The sequence below is a fragment of the Calidris pugnax genome, unplaced genomic scaffold, assembly GCF_001431845.1.
Source record: "Calidris pugnax isolate Ruff unplaced genomic scaffold, ASM143184v1 scaffold20, whole genome shotgun sequence".
Lineage (NCBI taxonomy): Eukaryota > Metazoa > Chordata > Aves > Charadriiformes > Scolopacidae > Calidris > Calidris pugnax.
In genome coordinates, this window is record NW_015094510.1 from 8,546,712 (window position 1) to 8,567,058 (window position 20,347).

Below are 20,347 nucleotides of genomic sequence, written 5' to 3' on the forward strand. Positions count from 1 at the left end.
AAAAGCACTTGAGGATCCTTTTTGGACATTGAACTTTAATTGTCCATAGTGTTAATTTGTTAGAATAGCCATGAGGGATGTTTTTGGCATGTGCGGAATTGCACTTTTCCAAACAATTTCCGAGCACAGCTTGGGAGACAGCAAGAGATCTCATGAGCCGAGCATCCAGTCAGGTGGTTGAGGACTCAAAAATGAAACAGAGGAAGATAGATTTATTAAGACAAGTTATAATGGCTGCAAAGCACATCTTCCCTTTTTCATCATGGGGAAAACGGAGGAGCACGTCATTGGGACGTTGAATACAAGCGTATTCCAGCTGTTCAGAACTTGAGTGTCTAGCAGACATCTCTGCACCTTTCAGGCCTGACATCCCAGTATGCTTTTGGAATCACAGATGTGCATGGCACTGTTTGATTCCACATCAGGTGGGTCCAGATCTTTGCCCCCACTCTCCTAAGTTATTTTGGGATGCAGTTTATATAGATTCTATAGAGAGTTGCATGTTGTTGTGATAGGTTAGGCTTTCTTGCTGCTCCAGCTAAGAATGTTCTGTAACCTTAGTTCCCTACCAACTCTACAGCAGCACGCATCCACCTCTTCCTGCTGTGCCCACACAGCAACACTAAGGCTGCAGGGCTGTCCATGCCAATATTGTTAACTGCCTGCTGCACCACGAACAATTCCCAAAAGTAGTACTGTGTTGGTTATACTGCAGGGAGAGAGCTAAATCCAGCAAGAAGCACCTGGACTCATCAGTGCCTGTAATCCTTAGGGGTATAAAATAGTCCTGGACATCTTTAATAGCATGATTTTAAATCCATAAATGCAGTTCCATTAAAAAAAATAATAATAAGTTTGTCATTCTTTATAAACACTGTTGACATAATAAGTTGCTAATCCTTGCCAGGATGCTATTAGTGGATATTTGACCTCGGGTGTAGGCAGCTCTACTGGCAGTCTCACATCTGAGAATAGTGTCTCAAGAGCTATCTGTGATAGTGCCTGCTTTATTTGTTTTCTTAAAAGTTGAGAAATTTGAAAATATGTTTCCATATTGTCCAGGACCTAGGGGGGTGGGGGTGAGGGGAAGAAACAAATTTCTCCTTGACCGTTTTTATTTACTCAAAGATAAAATTGAGGGAATTGTGAAATATTGTTTCAGAAATAATTAATGCTCAGACCTTATGAAATACACTGATAGCTAACCCAAATAGAATTTGGCAAGCAATCCTCACGTGGCTTGACAGCTTGTTCATTGATGGATGTGTTTTTAATGAGTTCGTACCAAAGGGAAAGATTTCACTAGAGTAAATTGAAGATTAGAGTGAGCCCTGATGAAGGCTAGTTTGTCTTAAATAATTCAGCAGACACTTAAAATGATCAATTCCATATTCAGCTGATGGTTTCACCTGTATGTCCTCATTGAGGATAACTCAGAATGTATTAATGTTTTTCACTGTTGTCTGGAAAATATTATACTATGACTGTGTCTGCGGAGATGTACTCTGCCATGCCTAATGCTTGATGTTTAGGCACAGCTGTACCTAGGGACATCTCAGGTTTTTTAAAATCCTCAAGTGGTGAAGTGCACCTGTTCTGTGAGATGTTTTGATTGTGTTAATTTCTGTCTGTAAACCTTACCTTCTTCTGTTGTCTGCTGTAAGTCAAGTATATCATAGAATGATATGGGGCTGGAAGGGACCTCTGGAGATTATGTAGTCCAACCCCCCTGTCAGAGCAGGTCCTCCTAGAGCAGGTTGCTCAGGAACATGTCCACGTGGATTTTGAATGTCTCCAGAGAAGGAGACTCCACCTTCTCTCTGGGCAGCGTGTTCCAATGCTCTGCCACCTTTAAAGTAAAGAAGTTCCTCCTCATGTTTAGATGGAACTTCCTATGTTCACGTTTGTGTGTCCTGTCACTGGACACTACTGAAAAAAAGACTGGCCCCATCCTCTTGACACCCACCCTTTAAGTATTTATAGGTGTTGATCAGATCCTCCCTCAGCCTTCTCTTCTCCAGACTAAAAAGACCCAAGTGCCTCGGGCTTTCCTCATAAGAGAGATATTCTAGTCCCCTAATCATCTGCTGCTCTGCCTTGTCGGTGTTCTCTATCAGTAATTCCAGCCTTTCCAGGAGTGTTTCGAAAGATTAACTATTAAAGCCATCTGTGACAGTTAAAAAATCTCTAGGTGTCTTTCAAACTTTGAATCTGGTTAGGGTGGAGAACCTGGCTCCAGAAATATCTTCTGAAAGTGGCCATCATGATCTGCATGGATCTGAGTGTTTGCAATTGCCATTGGAGTAGATGATGTTTCTTCCCCTGTATCACTGAAAGATTGTGATGCTGAATCATAGAGGAGCGTTCCTGTAAAAGATGCAGTACCAGCAGGTCTCACTCATCCCCGTTTGGTTCCAGTAAAACTATTTTGGGTAGCTAATCTAAAGAATTGGTTTAAAAAATGTGTCTTATTGTTGCCTGATATTGATTCAGATGGCTGGAAGTGGTTGGTCGTTGTTTTGCCTAGCACATACGTAGCCCATCTCTTTCAGTCTTCTTGGCAGGTATCCCTACAACTTCAGATCAATAAGGTTGTTTGTCTGAAGGGTCCTCATCTTTTACCTCCAGCCATTCACTTTGCTGTTCCTCTAAATGTCTTAAGAGCCTGACCCAAGTCTGGTTTGATGCTTTTGCTTCACTAGAAGTGTAAGCAATCCTCTAATGTTCATATTGTGATTTGAACATCTTAAGAAAACCACTTCTGCTTTGATTAAGGACCATGATCAGTACATGATCCTGTATGACCCAGTAAGGACCATGATCCAGTACATCTTGTCTTTCATCAGCTTCAAGGCTTTCTTGGAATTTCGCCACTTAAATTGAGCAAGGCATCCAAATGACTGGCTAATGTAGGGCACTTGTGCTGAAAGAATATTGAGGCTGGTTGGTACCTCTTAGATCCCTGGAGCTTGAAATTACTGTGCAGATATTTTACCTGTTCCAGCTTCAGACTTTAGAGCTCAATAGAGCTCCTTTGGAGCTCAAGTGCTTTAGGATTTACTTTCCCTGTGATCATTTTGTAGAACTGGATGACTTTCTCCAAGATAAGTAAACTGTCTCCCATAGCGTTCACTTATGTGACGCTTCATGTCAGACTGGTTTTGCCACAGATTGTCTGTGGTTCCAAATACACTGAATAACCATATGGATTAAAATTCCACAGTCACTACTGAATTCTCTATTGACAGGACAATAGAAGATCTACAGTGGAATGCTTTTTCCTTACCAGTACTGTCATCATCATAGACACGTACCTACTTACTTAGGAATAAATATGAATGTGCTAGAGATCTGAGGTTTTTTGAAACGAGCCTTGTCTGTCACATCAAAGACATCACAATCAGCTGCTGTTGGGGTCTGTTACCACTGTGTATTGCTTAAACAATTACACAGCATGAAATCCTACTTTTATGTTGGAGTTATTATGGTGGTTCAGCCTGATGGAAAGTATTAAACCTGCTGTCACGGTTTTCAGACATGTTCATCCAGACCTTGATCATCTCTCTGTGTCTTCATGGCCTGTATGTTGGGACACTCAAAGTAATATGTAGCCTTACTTTTCATTAGGAGGTGCATTCCTGGTAGTAGCCAGACAGAAGGTAAGGCATTTATTTGAGAGCTAAGCTGATCAGATTTGTCCATCTGGAATACAGCTAGATGTGTTAGACTGTTAGAAGCTTTTCTCCATTTGGCTTGATATTAAATTATTGTATTTCAAATTTCTCAATGACTTCTGGTATAAATTTATTTATTTTTGCTATCTGGCTGAATTAGAGGTTTTACAGATGATTTTTACCTATATTAAACTCTTGACTTGATTTCCCATGAGGAAAGCTTTTCAGTCTAGTGACATCTGCTCCATATGTACCTTTTAATGAAAGTAGCTTTCCTGACATCTGTTTGCTAAAAATAGAATAATTTGGGAAATTCAGACCCTTCGACTCCAGGATGCTTCCTTTTTAGGAAAATACTATTGTCTAAACTCAACCTAGAGAAACAAATGCTGTCTCTGTGTTCTGTTCTGATCAAGATGTCAGTAAATCTAATTGTATTTTTTGAACAAGACAAAAAAATCAGCTTTCTTTTCATAGTAGGATATACCTACCTGTGAATTTCAGCATGAAGACTGTAAACTCAGCTTATTTTGACAGCTGTGTTGTAGTTTCCATTGGCAACTTGGATGTATTTCGTAAGGCAGGTGATTTCTGGAGTATTCAAAATGAATGCCCTCATTTCTTAGATCTGCAGACTGGCCTTGTTGGTCTGTCTGTGTTGAACATGATGCAATCAAAACCCAGGTATTTTCTACACTGTCCATCAGTGCACTGTCATCCACAAGAGAAGAGAAGGCTACTTGTGTGCAGCTAGGAGGTCATTGGTAGGTGTTGTTCCTGTATCACAGTACATTCCCTTCTCTTCTGTCCTGAATATCCTTTAGGAAGACCTTGTATTTGCAAGAAATTGAGTCAGTGGTGCAAATTCAAGCTGTTTATAACTTTAGTTGGAGAAACAGAGTATCAGGACGTACCTTCTATCAGTGCTAGTAAGGCTGAAAAGTCTTCAGTTGTCTACATGTGCACACATCAACATTGTCAGTATAAAGACTTTCTGATTTCTTGTAAGTAATTTTAATTTTGAGTTGACAGTTTTTAACTTTATTACTTATTTGGGAAAAAGAACATGTCAAAGGCAAAGAAAGATATACTATTTCCACATAGCCATAAAAACATCTCAATAAAAATGAGATGGGATTGACTTCCCATACCCTGAAAAAATATTTGGTCTTTCCAGAAAGCCGGTGGCCCTCACTAAGATTAGGGCATGTTGACTTCTCATTTCAAGTTGAGCAGGATCTTCTTTTTTTTCTTTTTAAACATGATAAAAGGTCTGTTAAGGTGTCAGTTCTTCCTTATATAAAGTGTTTTTTTCCTGCTTTTCGAGTGCCTGAATCTAAAGATAAGTGTTAGGAATTCACACTTTTTATCTATGCACTCTGGAGCACCCACTGACGCTGCAGTGATGAAAACCATATGTTTTCCACAGGGGATGCCCTTCCAGTTTACTCTTTTAGTCGTCTTGGCTGTAACTGATATTTTTCTCTTTGGCTGGGAACACTTTGAGGTGGTTTGACAGTCTGGGCACTGTTGATCCTTTAAGGAAGGTATATTGTGAAACTGGAACCCTTGTGGTGTTTTTCTCTGCGAACTTGTGGTAAGAATGAAACACGTTCAGTGATCAAAATGTAATGTCAGTGTTGTAACTTCTGAAACATGTTCCTTTACTTGACATCAACAAAGCCGGCAGTGAAAGTACACATTTACCAGATGGCAAGCTCTTGCAGGTGCCTTCTGGTTTATGCTGTATTTGAGAGAAAAACCTCCCTTTGCTGTTGGATAAAGGGCTGAGAGAACTACTACTGGGTAGCTCAACTCAGTTGTCACTTCCCATTTGGACTTGCATGTAGTGAGAACGTTCTTATGGACCGTTACTTGAAAAATAGAACTCATTACCCATACACTAAGCTCTCTGTGACATGCTTAGTCCACTCTTTTCAGCTTTCTACTTCAACTTCCCTCTTTTAGTTATTTGGATTGTCTGCACTATAAGGACATTGTTTGTTGTGCGGGTGTCTATTTTTGTCAGTTAGGTTGACGGTTGGACAAGATGATCTTTGAGGTCCCTTCCAACCTAGAAGATTCTGTGACATAAGTGGACTTCTGTACTGAGCATAAAAAAGCATAGGGCATGAACATAAGCCTTTAAACATTGCAATACCTAAATTCTTAGCATCTCTTGGGATAAGGTGTATGGATTTTACAGTTTGAATATTTCTGTAGCCTACATGTATCAGAGAAAGCCACATATTGCTAACGGAACTCTCCATCTCCTCCCTCGTCAATTATTGACTTAGCAAATGGGTAAACAAATAGTGCCAACAACACGTGTTATACATGAGCTATGGATTTCAGAGTGTTTAAAAAACAGTGATAATAAAAAGAAAGCCCAATGGCATTTCTATTGCATGCACTGCTGTTTCTGATTTTTTAGATTACATTATTTCTGCATCCATCCTTAAGACTTTTACAGAACTTCATAATTTGTTGTAGTTCAGCTGGTTCTGCTGAAAACTTTACATCTTTCACGCATATGTTCTTGCTTAAGTTTGTGCAGCAGATCTTTGTGATCTAAAGTACCTGACTATTTCAGTTTCAAGAATCTGTCTGAGAAGCCCAGAGTCAATAAATGATGCATCAACTGCTGGTTCTGTAGTATCTTGAGTTTGGAGCAATTTAAAATCAATACCACTTACACTTTATTTTGTTAATTCCCGTGGGTTGGTATTAATGATTGTCTCTATTGCACCCCGAGTAGGGACAGATGTTAGAAATCTGGATGATTTCAGTGGAGTTTTGTGGTTTTCTGGTCTAGTCTCAAAGTTTTCCTGAACGGAGAACAAAACTTAAAATTAAGAATATTCTTCTCAATATGCTAAGAAGTAGCAGTGCTCATATAAATCTAGTAAGTGAATTGTTTGAGGAAAAGGAGTTTGAGTCTTCCTGATGGAGCTGGGCGAATGACTTTGTGACATTTGCCTCTGTCCAGTACCTTGATATTCTTTTAGGTATTTATTCCTAAATGAGATGTAAAGTTGTAAGAGCGCTATATTCCTTTTAGGTGGGTTTTAAGTATTTCCATTTCTATTTCACTCTGAAATGCTCTATTTAAATTCAGATCCTATTATCCTTACTTAGCCGTACTTAAGTAAGAATTTTACCACATTGTGAGTGCTATTTAGTCCAGAATATCTATCTACAGTTGTGCTGAGCTAATGTTTAAACTATATACATTTGAGTGTTTTACTTTAGGACCAGGCTGGAGGCAGTCTGTGGACTAAAGCTCAGTAGTGCAGTTGATTTTCAACCTGGTTTCATCTGCAAGACATCCTGTCTGTGTGCTCTGCTCTGCGATGCAAACCAAAGCGTGGTTATTGGAAAGGATTGCTTATTTTACTTCAAGATTTCTTATCTGAACTTAAATGCAAATGGTCTGTTTACTTCAATGCGCCATGGTCAGGTGGCTGCACTGCCAGGCAGGCATTGCAGAAGTGGCTTAGTAGCATAAAATGTTAACTCTACCTGATTTTATTTTCTGCTGCTGTCGCAGTAAAACCAATAAAATAGATTGTAAATTCCATCCTCTTCTACTTCTATATGAAGCCTTTTGGATTAGACAGCCTTCAGTACCAGTTTAAGATACCTTGTTTGACTTTATGCTGAAATGGATGAAGAGGTGTCACCATTATCCTTTTCACTGAGTCAATTGTGGGATAATCAGCACCAAACGACTTGTGAACATTGCACTGTCAGAGCTATTTTCACATTGATAGGCTAGATATGGGTTGAGAAATATTCTGGAAAATGTTAGGTATCTATGTGTTTTGGAGGGAGGTATTTCCATCTTAAAGATAAACTTTTAAGGCCACTGTATGAAACTTATTACTTAGTAAAAGTGCCAACGTTATTGCTTCTTTTCTTGCACTGAGAAGTATTGATAGCTGGAAGCCATAATGTATGGTTTTTTTTAATTACAAAAAAAAACACACCAAAAAAAACCAAAACAAAAGCTAGTTTAGGATTTCAGGAATTATCAAGGCAGTATTGTCTTGAACCTTGCCTTGAGAGGGAAAAACACAAGTATAGGGAAGAAGTTCTTACAGAATTCATCAAACTGGTGAGAAAACAGGGATAAGGAAGAAGCTCATGGAAGAATTTGAGACTAGTATTTCTCACATGCAAACAGAGCCACAAGACAGGGAGGAAAACATCATTTCTGCTATGGAAAGGTAAAAGGAAGGGACATGTAACGCTTGGTAGGGAGAAAAGGGGCAAGAATGGAAGAAAACAAGCTTCTGGGATTGTATGTGATGCCAAACCTAAAAAATGTTTGAAGATTTCCGCAGTAGAGTTGGAAGGATGAGTATTCTGTTGGAAACTTGGGAGATGGAGTGACTTAGTTTATTGAATGCATTCAATGTTCCTTGATTTAAAGAAGCAATGAAATTTGGAGTCTGGTTGTTTGGGTATAGTAAATAATTAGCAAAGAATCTCTGGGGTGGGAATTCAGTGACCTAAGTGATATGGGAAGATTGAAACTTCTGTTGAAAATCCCTGACCAGTAAACCATAGAAAAAGCCAGGTCTTTTGCATATGATCTACAGAAGCTACCGTTTTTGTTGGAGTTTTCTGTTTTGCCTAATTAACTGTATAAGGTCCAGTAGGATAGTGGGGTATGAATACTGGTGTATATTAGCGTGTGCTATATTAAGTGTTTCATAGCTGATATTTTTCAAAACTTATTTTCCTGCAAGTTTATAGTAAGCTCTTATTGAAATCAGCTTTTAAATATTTGCACCAGAAAATGAGATTTGCCTTGTTTTGATACATCCTGAGTTATACAAAATTTGCGAACTACTTTTATTACTTTGCAAGTACTGGGTCATAAACTTGGATTAGTTTTATGGGATTTGGTATATGAGTTGACAGATGTGATATATGATGACACTTTATCTTTTATTGCTTACACATACTAGTTATTGGGAAAGGATGGGGGCAGTTGGTATTAACCACAAGATGGGATTTCAGTTGCTTACCCAAGTGTCTCTCATTCATTCGTTCATTTGCTATCAGTTATAGCAGATATATTGCTTCTTCAAGCCTGTCACACCAATAAATCATTACAGATTGTATGCATTTGTACAGTGCCAAAGTGTAGCATGAATTTTAAAGGAAATCTCCTATATTCTTTTCAATCAGATGAGCAACGTGAAGAGACTACGGCCACGGCTCAGTGCTATTCTTTTTAAGCTTCAGTTTGAGGAGCAGGTGAACAACATCAAACCTGACATCATGGCTGTCAGTGCTGCCTGTGAAGAGATAAAGAAGAGTAAAAGCTTTAGCAAGCTGCTGGAACTAGTATTGCTAATGGGAAACTACATGAATGCAGGTTCTCGGAATGCCCAAACCTTTGGATATAATCTCAGCTCCTTATGTAAAGTGAGTTTTGAAAGATCCATTTGAATGTTACATTCACTTTTCCATTTGTTTTTATTACGTTACTTAAATACCTTGTTTTAGTGTTTTCCCTGTGGTTAATTTTTCCCCCCGTAATTCTCAGTACCAGCTGAGGTTTGAACAATGCATCTGATCTGTGTACAGTCATCTTGAGACTGGCTTGCATTTAAACTTTTAGAAGAATCCGTATTGAGACAACAATAAAAAAAAACCCCACAAACTAAATAAGATTATGAAAGACCGTATCACTGTGATCATAGTAGCGTAGTACTATCTTACGTGTCTGAGCACTTTGAAGACTGTCACATTTTAATCTGTTTTAATATAGTTGTTTTCTCTTTTACATAAATTTTCTCCTTATCTGATTCTCTTTTGTTGTTGCTCAGTGTCATCATTTCCCTGTTTCTTCTTTCAACTTTTATATAAGACGTTATCTATGCTTTATAGACTGAATGGTGCGAATCCAGATGATAGTTAAGTGTAACACTTCTAAACTGAGAAAAAAACATTGGGGTGTTTTTAGCTTAGAAATGATAGGACAGGAACATGAGGTGGACATAAGGGTGTCCTTTTGTTATTAATTTATGATAAGGCATTTGAACATTTCTTTTCTATGACACTAAAGTAGGAGATGGAATTATTTGACTTTGCTGATAACAAAAGAAGTTTGCTTAAAAGTTAAGAAAGCTTTCTAACTGCAAAGGTAGTTGAGAACTTGATAATGGGGAAGATTGTGGAAAGCTTTTGCAATCCAAGTATGCTAATAATTTATGAAGATTGCTGTAAGGCCAAATTAAGAGCTAATATAAATAATATTTTTGAATAGAGTATTTACTTAACTGGTTTGGAAGTGTGTGCATGTTTCTTAGAATCAGGGACCCAACTATTCAACACATCAGCCACAGTGTTCTTCCTTCATGACACATGGTGACATTCCAATATATCAGCAGATTTGATAGGGGATTGAGATCTGGTTGCTATTACAATTTTTCTGGCTTGCTTCAGTACTGGGCAACTGGGTTTTAGAGGTAACGCTGGATTATCCATTCCAATGTGTATCAGGGTACCAGTCACCAATTCCTAATTCACCTCATCCAATTGTGGCCTCATTTAGGAAGTCCGTGAGTGCCAAGCCTTCACTGGTTATGAAACTGTGTCTTACACAGACAGATCACTTTGTCTGGAAACACAGAGGTAAAAATATGTATGTGCAATTTTGGGAATTTTTCTTAACTATGTGTAGTTTGTTGGTTAATGCTTAATCTCCTCTGTTCTGAGAATAATAAGATGGTTCAACTATTAGAAATATTAGTGTTAAAACAGGAAAAAAAACACCCAAACCAACATTCCTTCAAGGCCCCAAACTAGAAAGCTGCAAATGGCAGGCTGCTTGGTGGTCTGCACAGCAGCTTTCAGCAGGGGTTCTGAGAAATTAAGAAATTTGCTGTGACTTCTGCCCTTCAGAGTATTTCAGAGATGTTGGTTTCTGAAATATTTGAAGAATATACAGTTTATCTGTTCTTCCTCATTGGTGCTCAACTACGCATAGGGAGCTATATGAACTATCCACTTTGCAGGAGACAATTCCATATTTTGCCTTGTCCCTGCAACATGTAGAATTGAACTGTAGTAGTTCTGCATCAGAGAACATGAGTGCATATTCTCAGAAGAGAGATACGATATTGTTGTCCTAATAATATTAAATACTGATCTTTTAAAATTATCTGCATGTTTATAACACTGGTTTATTTTTAAAACTAACTATATGTATTTCAAGCCGTGTCACTTTGTGGAAATTGTGTGATGTTTCAGTTATTGAGACACTTCCCACTGACGTTGCTAGTACAGAAGTAACTTATAACACTGTATGCAGTAATGACCATAAAATAGATATTATTTTTTTTTGTTTTCATATGTGTGTTTCATTTTCTGTTTCTATTGAAAATTATGTCTCACGTTACTATTAATCCACTCGCCTGAAGGAGAACATACACATTCTGGAAGAGTACATGTGATCATATTTATTAAGATAGTATCAGTGTGGTCTTTGAAAATAACCACTGAGTTTTTACAGTGAAGTATGAAATACCAGCCTCAGTGATAACCACCATCCAAATTTCTCCTTTTTAATTTGCACACAGTATGGGAAAAGCAGACAATATACTCTTAATTTATTTTTTAAAATCAGATCAATAAAATGCCCTTTAAGTGATTTCTGAGGATAATGGGAAGCACAAGAAGTGTGAAAAAATTTCTTTATAAGAAATTTGCAACCATTGGAAAACTCTGGTAGTATATTAAAATAAATAAATACATGATTTTGTATGTATATTTAAATTGGCATTGAGCTTGCTCTCAGTTCCTTATTAGGAAGTAATCCCCATATAGCTCTGTGACTGGTTTTGAACCCTCTTTGGAAATGAAGGTAGTTTTTCCTTTCTGCCTTGTTGCTGTAGTTACTCTTAAACCATCCAGCATTTCCAATTATTTGTATTTCTTCATGGTAACCAAACTAAAGAACACTCTTGAAGTTGAAACAAACTAACATGAGTTTTCTGCTTGTTTAGTGCTAGTTTTAATACTGCACTAAAGACTTTGTACCCCTGATACTGGGATGTACAAGTCTGTGTGCGGTTGTGGCAGCCCTTTAGGATGTGTGCATACTTTGTGTGTGCCTATATACATGTATATGTTTCCTGTTAAATTGCTTTATGCAGAAATAGTTTTTAAGTAGTGAAGAAATTCTGTCATATGAGATGTCATTTTCTATTTCCCAAAATCTCTCCGATGATTTAAGACTAGCTCAAACGGGAGGCTGTGACAGGAATGTTTAACTGAATGTTTGCTGGTTGTCAATTGTTAGGGGTTTTGCATAAGCAGCTGCAAGTTTTCAAATGGCTGGGCTTAAAATAATTTTATATTAATAAAGGAAAGAAAAGTTTGTACTTGAGAATTTTTAAAGTCAAAGGTTTTAAACAATGAACCCTACGAACTCTTGTTTATCCTATTGAGAGCTGATAACAAGAACTTGTGCAAGTTGAGGTTGTAGGTTCTGCTGCATAAATATTTTTTAGGCTAGAGTTAGCTTCACACAAAAGGAAATCGTGTCATGGAGTGGATGTGCAGCATGTAAGACTTTGCTGCTTTCTCTTTTTTTTTTTTTTTTAATAAACTTTCATGGGTCTATTCACAGTTTTGCAAATTCCTATATAGCTTTAATAGTTACATTTTAAAAAGAGAAATGTATACTGCTTTGGAGTACAGAACTGAAATATTGCACAAAATTAAAATATTTAATGTGATCTTTCTGGGGAGTTTTAGCAAGGGGGAAAATGAAACAGCCTGTTACTTAAGATTTTCTTTAAAAGAACTGTACCAGTTCAACAATTCTTAACTTTCTTTGGTTCAGAGTTAGTAATATATATTAATTATCAAAATATTCAGAAGTAATCTTATTCTCAGTGTTTTGACATTTATTTTTTTCTCTCTAGCTGAAGGACACAAAGTCGGCAGATCAAAAAACAACGTTGCTCCATTTTCTTGTAGAAGTGTGTGAAGAAAGTTATCAGGATGTCCTGAATTTTGTTGAGGATTTTCAGCATTTAGATAAAGCTAGTAAAGGTTCGTATAACTCACTAAAAGTTTTGATTCTGCTTGCATTGCAGTGCATTTTATGGGAGATGATGTTTCTTTTATGCTAACATTATTTTTAAAATGGCCAGTAATACTCAGTAGCACAGATCAGTAATTTGAGCTGCTGGGAGTGGTCTTGAAGATAATATTTAGTGTTCAGTCCTCTAATATTTACTATGGGATTTTACATTACATCTCTTCTAACATATCTTCTAGACGCACTGTCGAAAATAGATTTCTTTTAAAAGTTCTTTTCTATTAACAGATCTTAAACTATTTCCCTCTTTCAGTCTTTTATATGGTAAGTGTAGTAGAAACACTCGATGTCTTTTAATTCAGAAAGTCTGTCATACCATCATTCAATATTTTTTTTTTTTCCTAAACACAAATCAAAACAGTTTTATCTTCCCCATGTGTATTTTTCATGCAGTAGTAGCATTGAAAGTCTGGAAAAATAATTTCCTCTCTTTACTGCTTCATCAAGCAGCATAGAATACGGTAAATCTCAATATATGCAGCAGCAGATTTTTTGCAGTTAATTTCTTAATTTAGAGGTCCTTCTTCATATTTTATTGCAGCTTAAGTAATTTAAACTGACTAAGCATGGAGTTAGAAATTGATGACACCTCAGCACTGTCATACTCTTGCAGGAAAAGAAGATTGGATGGGCTGTCTCCGTTAATCATTTTTTAGTTTATGTCAGTTTGGAAAATATCAGTGTTTATCTGTATTGCTTTGTAGAGTGTCACTCCTGTGCCTCACTCAGTCTCCCTGCCACGAACTACAGCTTTGCAAAACCTGCTTCTTAAGGAGAACTTGAGATAGTGGTCATTCACGTAGAGTTCCCCTTCTGTTATCATGGGTCTTAAAGTTTCCAATTTTAGTTGGTGCATTATAACCACTTAGAAGTTCAAGTATTTTTAAATAGCCGTCAAAAGCTCTAAGCCCTTCTGTTTGTACTGTTATTGTACTGGTAATAGGAGTTTCTGCTGTATACAAAATCAATATTTTATGCATTATTTTCATAGAACCCACTGTTAACTGGCCACTGGTTTTAAATTATTTTTTTTTCATTACTAGTATGTTTTTGTCTGCATTGTGGTTGAATTTTGTATATCAGCCAGAAAAACTAAAACATTCCTTATTAGAAACCATTATTTCAGTGTAGACAGTTGTCTTACGTGAAGCTGCTGATTGTCTTCTGGAAAGCTTCTGAGATACGAAACACTTGAACATTTGAAGAGTAGCCGGTAAAATTATCAGTTAGACCAGGTTTTCTGTTCTTTTTAAGGCATCTGCTATTGACTAGATGAATCTTTGATCTCGCTCAGCATGTTGTCGGATGGAAATCAATGATCATGTTTTCAAGTTTATACACTGAATTTACTTCAGTGCGTTATGAGATGTATTTTGCATTTCAGTTTTACTGTGTGAAGACAACAGAGGCTTAGGGTGTCTTTAACAGATTAGCATTTCAATGTGTTTGCTTATACTTGTTTCCCTACCTGCAAAATTGCATTTTGTTTTGTAAAACTCTTCCTGCACTGGAATTTTTGAAAATCCAGCAGATACCAAAGACTGCAGCTCATGGAGGTTTTTTTTTAAAATCTTTTAGTACTTTTGCAGAAGTATCTTTTTCTTAACCTGGTTGATTTAATATGCACCAGTTTTTGCACAGTAAAGTTTTAATGAAGTTGTTATTTTTGCTTGAGCTTACCAAAAGGCCAGTTCAAAAAAATCTATGAATCTGTGGTTGTAATTAGCCTTATCCAACATAATAGACTCACCTGGTCTCACGTAACTTATTGATATGCTAATGAAGACAAGTTGACCAAGATGGATGGTGGATGATTTGCCTTGAGGCTTCTACAGTGAGCTGGGAAATGTGTCAGATGTTACAAGGTATCATGATGGTTGTTAGGGAGAGTGATAGAGGGGAAGCAATAAAAAAATTTTTCCTCTTAATGATCATCTAGTCAAATATACTTATTCCAGAAGAAATACCAGTTGCCTTAGAATAGAATTTAGTTATTGTGGGATGAGAGTTTCTCTGTCATTGTGAGAAATAGTGTTTTGTTCTTAACAAGAATAATCCATCCTGGATTGTATTTACTGGAGGCAGTTCATATTTCCAGTAAATTTGGAAAACTGCTGGCACCAAAGGTTACGTCTAGGGATTACAGGCTGCTGATAATGCAGAAGTCAGCCAGCCTGCCTTTTTCATGTCATCTGATAGGAAGCTTCTCTTTACATATATGCTATTTCGTTGGTTCAAAGTTGTTGGGTGAGGAAACTCATCAATCTTTTTCCTAGTTCTGTATTCTACTAATATAATGTTCAATTTTTCTGTGAGGCATATAGGGTCTGTTTTCTTCCAGTATTTGTTTCAAATTGTTGTTCTCTACCTGTTGTCCTAGGAAAGGTTAGGGCCTTGCAGCAGTGGTGGAATGTCATTCCCTTCATGGTTTTACTTTCCTCTCTGAAGTAATTTTTAAAAGTAATTCCCAAGAATAAATCAATGATGTTTGATAAGAATATTCTTTTCTCCCATACCTTTCTTGCAAACTTTTTTTTCATTGAGCTGTTTCTATTCCTTGTGTGTATATTCATTTTTGCAAATACAATAATTACGTGTTTTATATGTGGCATAAAGGTATTATTTGCAAGTGCCCTTTAAATTATAAATCAAAATTAATGTGGTAGAAAGATGTGTAAAAGCCACTTGAACAATATTAACAGAAAAATTTAAGTTGAGCACACTCTATAAAAATGGATTTATACTATGCATGTTGGTTCCTTATTAGTTTTGATTTGATCACCATCAAATAATTGCTTAGTCTTGTACAAATTTCTTAGAACAAGTTACTTAAAAGATGCTTTTTAGAATTCTTCCTTGTCATGACTGTCCTTGTATCAGCCAGTACACTTGTAGTGTACCTTATATCATTTTTTATTTCGTATTTACTCATTCTTAAAACTTCTCTCTCAAGTTATATCTGATTCAAAAGAGTGAACATCAGAAGGCTACAATGTTTAGCAACTAATTTTCTTTTTATCCTTTTGTAGAAAAAACATTTTGCTCCTTTCATTTCATTGAAAAATTGTCCAGTAATTGTTGCACAGTAAGCTGTTAAGATAAATAGCAAAAGTTTTAAGAGCAGTGACAAAGTCTGTTAGTTGTGAAGCTAACAGGTATTATATAGTATTTGTAAATGATAAAACATTCACAATATGTAAAATAATTATTGCCTTAGAAAAATAGATATTAATTTAAAAACTATAACTTTGACAGGTAAGGAGGAAGGGACATGTGACCTATGCAGTTGTAGTTTACTTCAGGATATTTAATTTGTTTTTTTCTATTATGTGCTGAAATTTCAGTTTCTACTTTTGTAATACTAGAAGTAGGCTTAATTCACTGTTACAGTGCATGAATTAAAGATACCTTTTTTGCTTTGAAGTATAACAAATCCTGTTTTTTAAGTACTCTTAGATCAGCAGGAGGAACTTTCATTGCAGCTAATGAGCTTACTGATATGACAGTTCCTGAAGATTCATGTAATTAAAGCTGTCTCTTCTTTTAAACATAATGACTTTCCCACTTTTCTATTAGTATTCCAGACAAGAAATATTTTAGTAATTTAGTACACTTTACTATTTTTTTATTTTATTGTATTCTAAAGATTTATATTGCTTTTATCCAGTCTGCTCTTTTATTTGATTGACTTTAATCATAGAATCATAGAATCATTTAGGTTGGAAAAGACCCTTGGGATCATCGAGTCCAACCATCTACCCTACTCTACAAAGTTCTCCCCTACACCATATTCCCCAGCACCACATCCTAAACACCATCCAGGGATGGTGACCCAACCACCTCCCTGGGCAGCCTATTCCAAAGCCCAACCACTCTTTCTGTGAAAAATTCTTTCCTAATGTTCAGTCTAAATCATTATTAATCATTGTTAATCACTATCACCACATATTCAAAGCAGTTAGTTATTAACAATCACATCCTAAATTAGCTGTGAATATCCAGCGTGCTGCAGCCATCACAGCACTTCATGGTCTGGGTCACCAACGGTCGAGGTGAATGAGGCTCAAGAGCTCTTCAGTGAGTGAAGCCGCAAATGATGTGCGGGTCTTCTTTCTCTTCCCTCCTTCAAATTTGATTTCTTCTTTGATAAGATGATCCTGTCTCTTGGCAGCTCTTAGTCCAGCACTGCAGCCTGTCACTCCGTACTCTGTGACACTGGAAGATATTACTTCCCCATGCTGTGGCCTGTTGCTTGGCCATTTTTCCCCTTGCCTTAATAGCCACTTCTTTCTTTCAATAGCAATCCAACAATGAATAAGCAACTATCAGTGAATTGTTTCATTCAGGAGTTTCTGTTTTCCACCTTTGCCCGTATTTTTAAGTTCTGAGCTTAAACTGTACATTGTAAAAAGAGACACGTGGCATCAGGCTGCATTTCACTCAGGAGGTTCTCAAAAGAAGCTTATAACAAGTCTAGCAGGACAGGGCTTGTGTATTATTACCGTGGAATTATTATTACCAGGGAACTGGGTATAAAAATGCTTATGCGTTGTTTACCAATTACACGACATTAGTATGCTCATATTTGAATTCAAAATAGGAGAAAATTAATTAAATCCTGCTTAGACAGCTGCTTCTTTCATGTGTGCAGCTGGAGTCTGCTTTGGCCACAGAAGGGAAAGTCTGAGGGCTCAAGAGGTTATGGCATTGTCCGACCTTTAGGAATAAAATGAGCTCAGCAAAAGCACTGTATACACATTTGAGACACACACACACTCTCTCTTTCTTCCTCTCAAAAAAAAAAAAAAAAAAAAAAAGGGGAAATGAGCTCAGCAAAAGCACTGTATACACATTTGAGACACACACACACTCTCTCTTTCTTCCTCTCAAAAAAAAAAAAAAAAAGAAAAAAGGGATGGAGGGGGGCAAGAAAGCCAGAAAATGGCTCTAGACTACAAGAGAAAACATTGTCTTGGGAGAAAAAAAAACATAAATATTGTATTTTCAGTCTTCTGTGACACTGAGTGAGTATATCCAACTAGATCTTTTTCCACTGTTAATACCTATTCACGGCTTTTGCTGGTGTTTACAGAAACCTTCTGATTTTTTGCCTCTGGAATATTTCTTTGTTAGTACTATCACCATCTGACAATAGAGAGGGGTTTTTTGGTTGTGTTTTTGGATTTTTTAGGCTATATTTTGTCATTTAACTTTAGTTTTAAATGCTGCATCAAGAGTATGTTGGCAATTTTAGAGAATTATTCAGTAAACTGTAAATTATTCAGTAAACTGTAAATTATTCATTAAGGCACATGGAAAATAAGGAGGTGATTGGTGACAGCCAATGTGGCTTTGCTAAGGGCAAATTGTGCCTGACAAATGTGGTTGCCTTCTATGATGGTGTTATAGTGTTGGTAGAAGATCAACTGATGTCATCTACCTGGACTTGTGCAAAGCATTTGACATTGTCTCACATGACATCATTGTCTCTAAATTGGAGAGACATGGATTTAATGGATGGACAACTTGGTGGATAAGGAATTGGCTGGATGGCTATACTCAGAGTTGCGGTCAACAACTTGATATCCAGATGGAGACCAGTGGCAAGTAATATTCCTCAGGGGCCGGTATTGGGACTGGTGCTGTTTAACATCTTTGTTGGTGATGTGGACAATGGGATTGAGTGCACCCTTAGCAATTTTGCCAACACCAAGCTGTGTGGTCCAGAGGGACCTGGACAGGCTTCAGAGGTGGGCCCATGTGAACTTCATGAAATTCAACAAGGCCAAGTGCAAGAGTCCTGCACTGGCTTCTGGAATAATCATGTATTAGAAAACCTGAATCAAGAGAGAAAACTTTAAGAACAAAGTTGTTTTAACCATGAAAGGCAGAAGGTGAGGAAATCTAATTATTGCTTATAAAAATGTTAGGAGACTTTGAAAAAAGGGGCATGAAAGTTCAGAGGGTAGAATTGAGAGATTGTTCGGGTGCACATGCATTGTATTCAATGAAGAACTTGGTTTTGTGAGCTTACTAACATTCAAAATCCCAGTTTTTGACTTTGTGTTCGAACTGTCATATGAGTTGCTTGCTTAGTTTGACTTAGGTTTATAGCTGAATCTTCCCAAGATTAAGGTCAAAGTTAGGATTTATTTATTTTTTCTTCCATTCTTCTGTGCCCCTTCAGATTTTATACCATGAGGGAAGGTTGGCAGGTATTTTATGTGATCTTTTTGTTGAAGAGCTGCTTATATTTACACATCTGATTTATTTTTTTTTAATCTGTTTTCACTAAATTGGAAGTTGAAAGACAGTAGTACCAAAATGAATACCAGCATATTGGGAGTTAGCCTCTGCTTGGGGCTGTCACCAGAAATATAGTCTTAAAGGAAAATACATCTAATAGTCATGCACTGCTGAAATCAAAGGAACGCTGAATTTTTATATTCAGGAATGACTTCAGATCATGACAAACAAAAACCTCCAGAACAAGATAGAGATGTAAAGATTCTTGATCAAATATGTGCCTGTTCAAGGTCAAAGGAAGTGAGGTAATAGAAATAAAAATTGGCTTTGCTGAAAGCAAGAATTCAAAAGTGTCTTGTATACAAGCTGGTAATCAGCTCTAGGTACTGAGGCTTTTTGTTTAGGGTTTTTTTTTGGGGGGGGTGTATTTTTTTGTTTGTTTGTTTTTGTTTTTTTATTATTATCTGGGCAAAAGAATGTAGCTGTTACTCAACTACTACCCGCAATTGATGTAGAGAGTTTTTTGGTGGGTTGAGGATTTTTGGGGTGTTTTCTTTTAAAACCTGTATATTTGCTGAGTCTCATCTTTGTGACATTTTCTAAGCATGTCACTTTAATTTATACTGTGAACTCTTTTTATGCAAGACAAACTGTATTGTGAAGGGTCCTATCGATAGTTATATTAAGCACAGGGTATTATAGTCTGTGTTTCTTAGCAGCTTTCTAATAGATCAGTGTCTTAAAATTGTGTGTCTTCCTACCCTCAAAGGCTTCTTATGACAGCAGAAGTGGGACTTTATATTAAAATCAGGTTTGTTTCTGGAACCCGTGAAGACTGAACCACATCTGTAGTCAACATTGACAGCTTCTAATTTTAGCTCTGCTTCCCAAACAAGAGTTTCTTAACTGCTGAAGCCAACTGACCTACCTGGTGATGATATGGACTTACCAATCGCAGAATGAACATCTGCCAAGTCTAACATACAGTTGGAAAACAGTGTTTCTGACTAAACAGAGGGTTTTAAAAGTTGTGATGAGTTATAAATTATATATATGAACATGTATTTATATTTCCTTATTCTTTTTAGAAAAGTTGATTCTCTCCAAATTGTTTGGGTTGGGTTTTTTTTAGGTTACATTAGCATTTTAACAGGTTGCCATTGATCATTTTATAGTTGTGTTAAGCTTTCTGCTGTGAATGGGATTGTAGTTGCTATGCAACCTTTTACTCTAGTCGTCTGGGAACTCTGTCAGGCTTTTATGAGAGAAAGATGTGCTCAGTGTGTGTATCTTAATTTCC

The 20,347-nt window shown here is 36.8% G+C and overlaps 1 protein-coding gene across 2 annotated transcripts in view; it reads left to right on the forward strand.

Annotated features, from left to right (window-relative positions):
* The window catches only part of DIAPH3 (diaphanous related formin 3), a 234,753-nt gene that overhangs the window by 115,331 nt on the left and 99,075 nt on the right, over positions 1 to 20,347 (forward strand). For both annotated transcript variants that reach the window (XM_014965690.1, XM_014965691.1), the window contains 2 exons: positions 8,874 to 9,113; positions 12,623 to 12,752. In XM_014965690.1, coding sequence (XP_014821176.1) covers positions 8,874 to 9,113; positions 12,623 to 12,752 — 370 coding nt within the window. The remainder of the gene's footprint in view (positions 1 to 8,873; positions 9,114 to 12,622; positions 12,753 to 20,347) is intronic.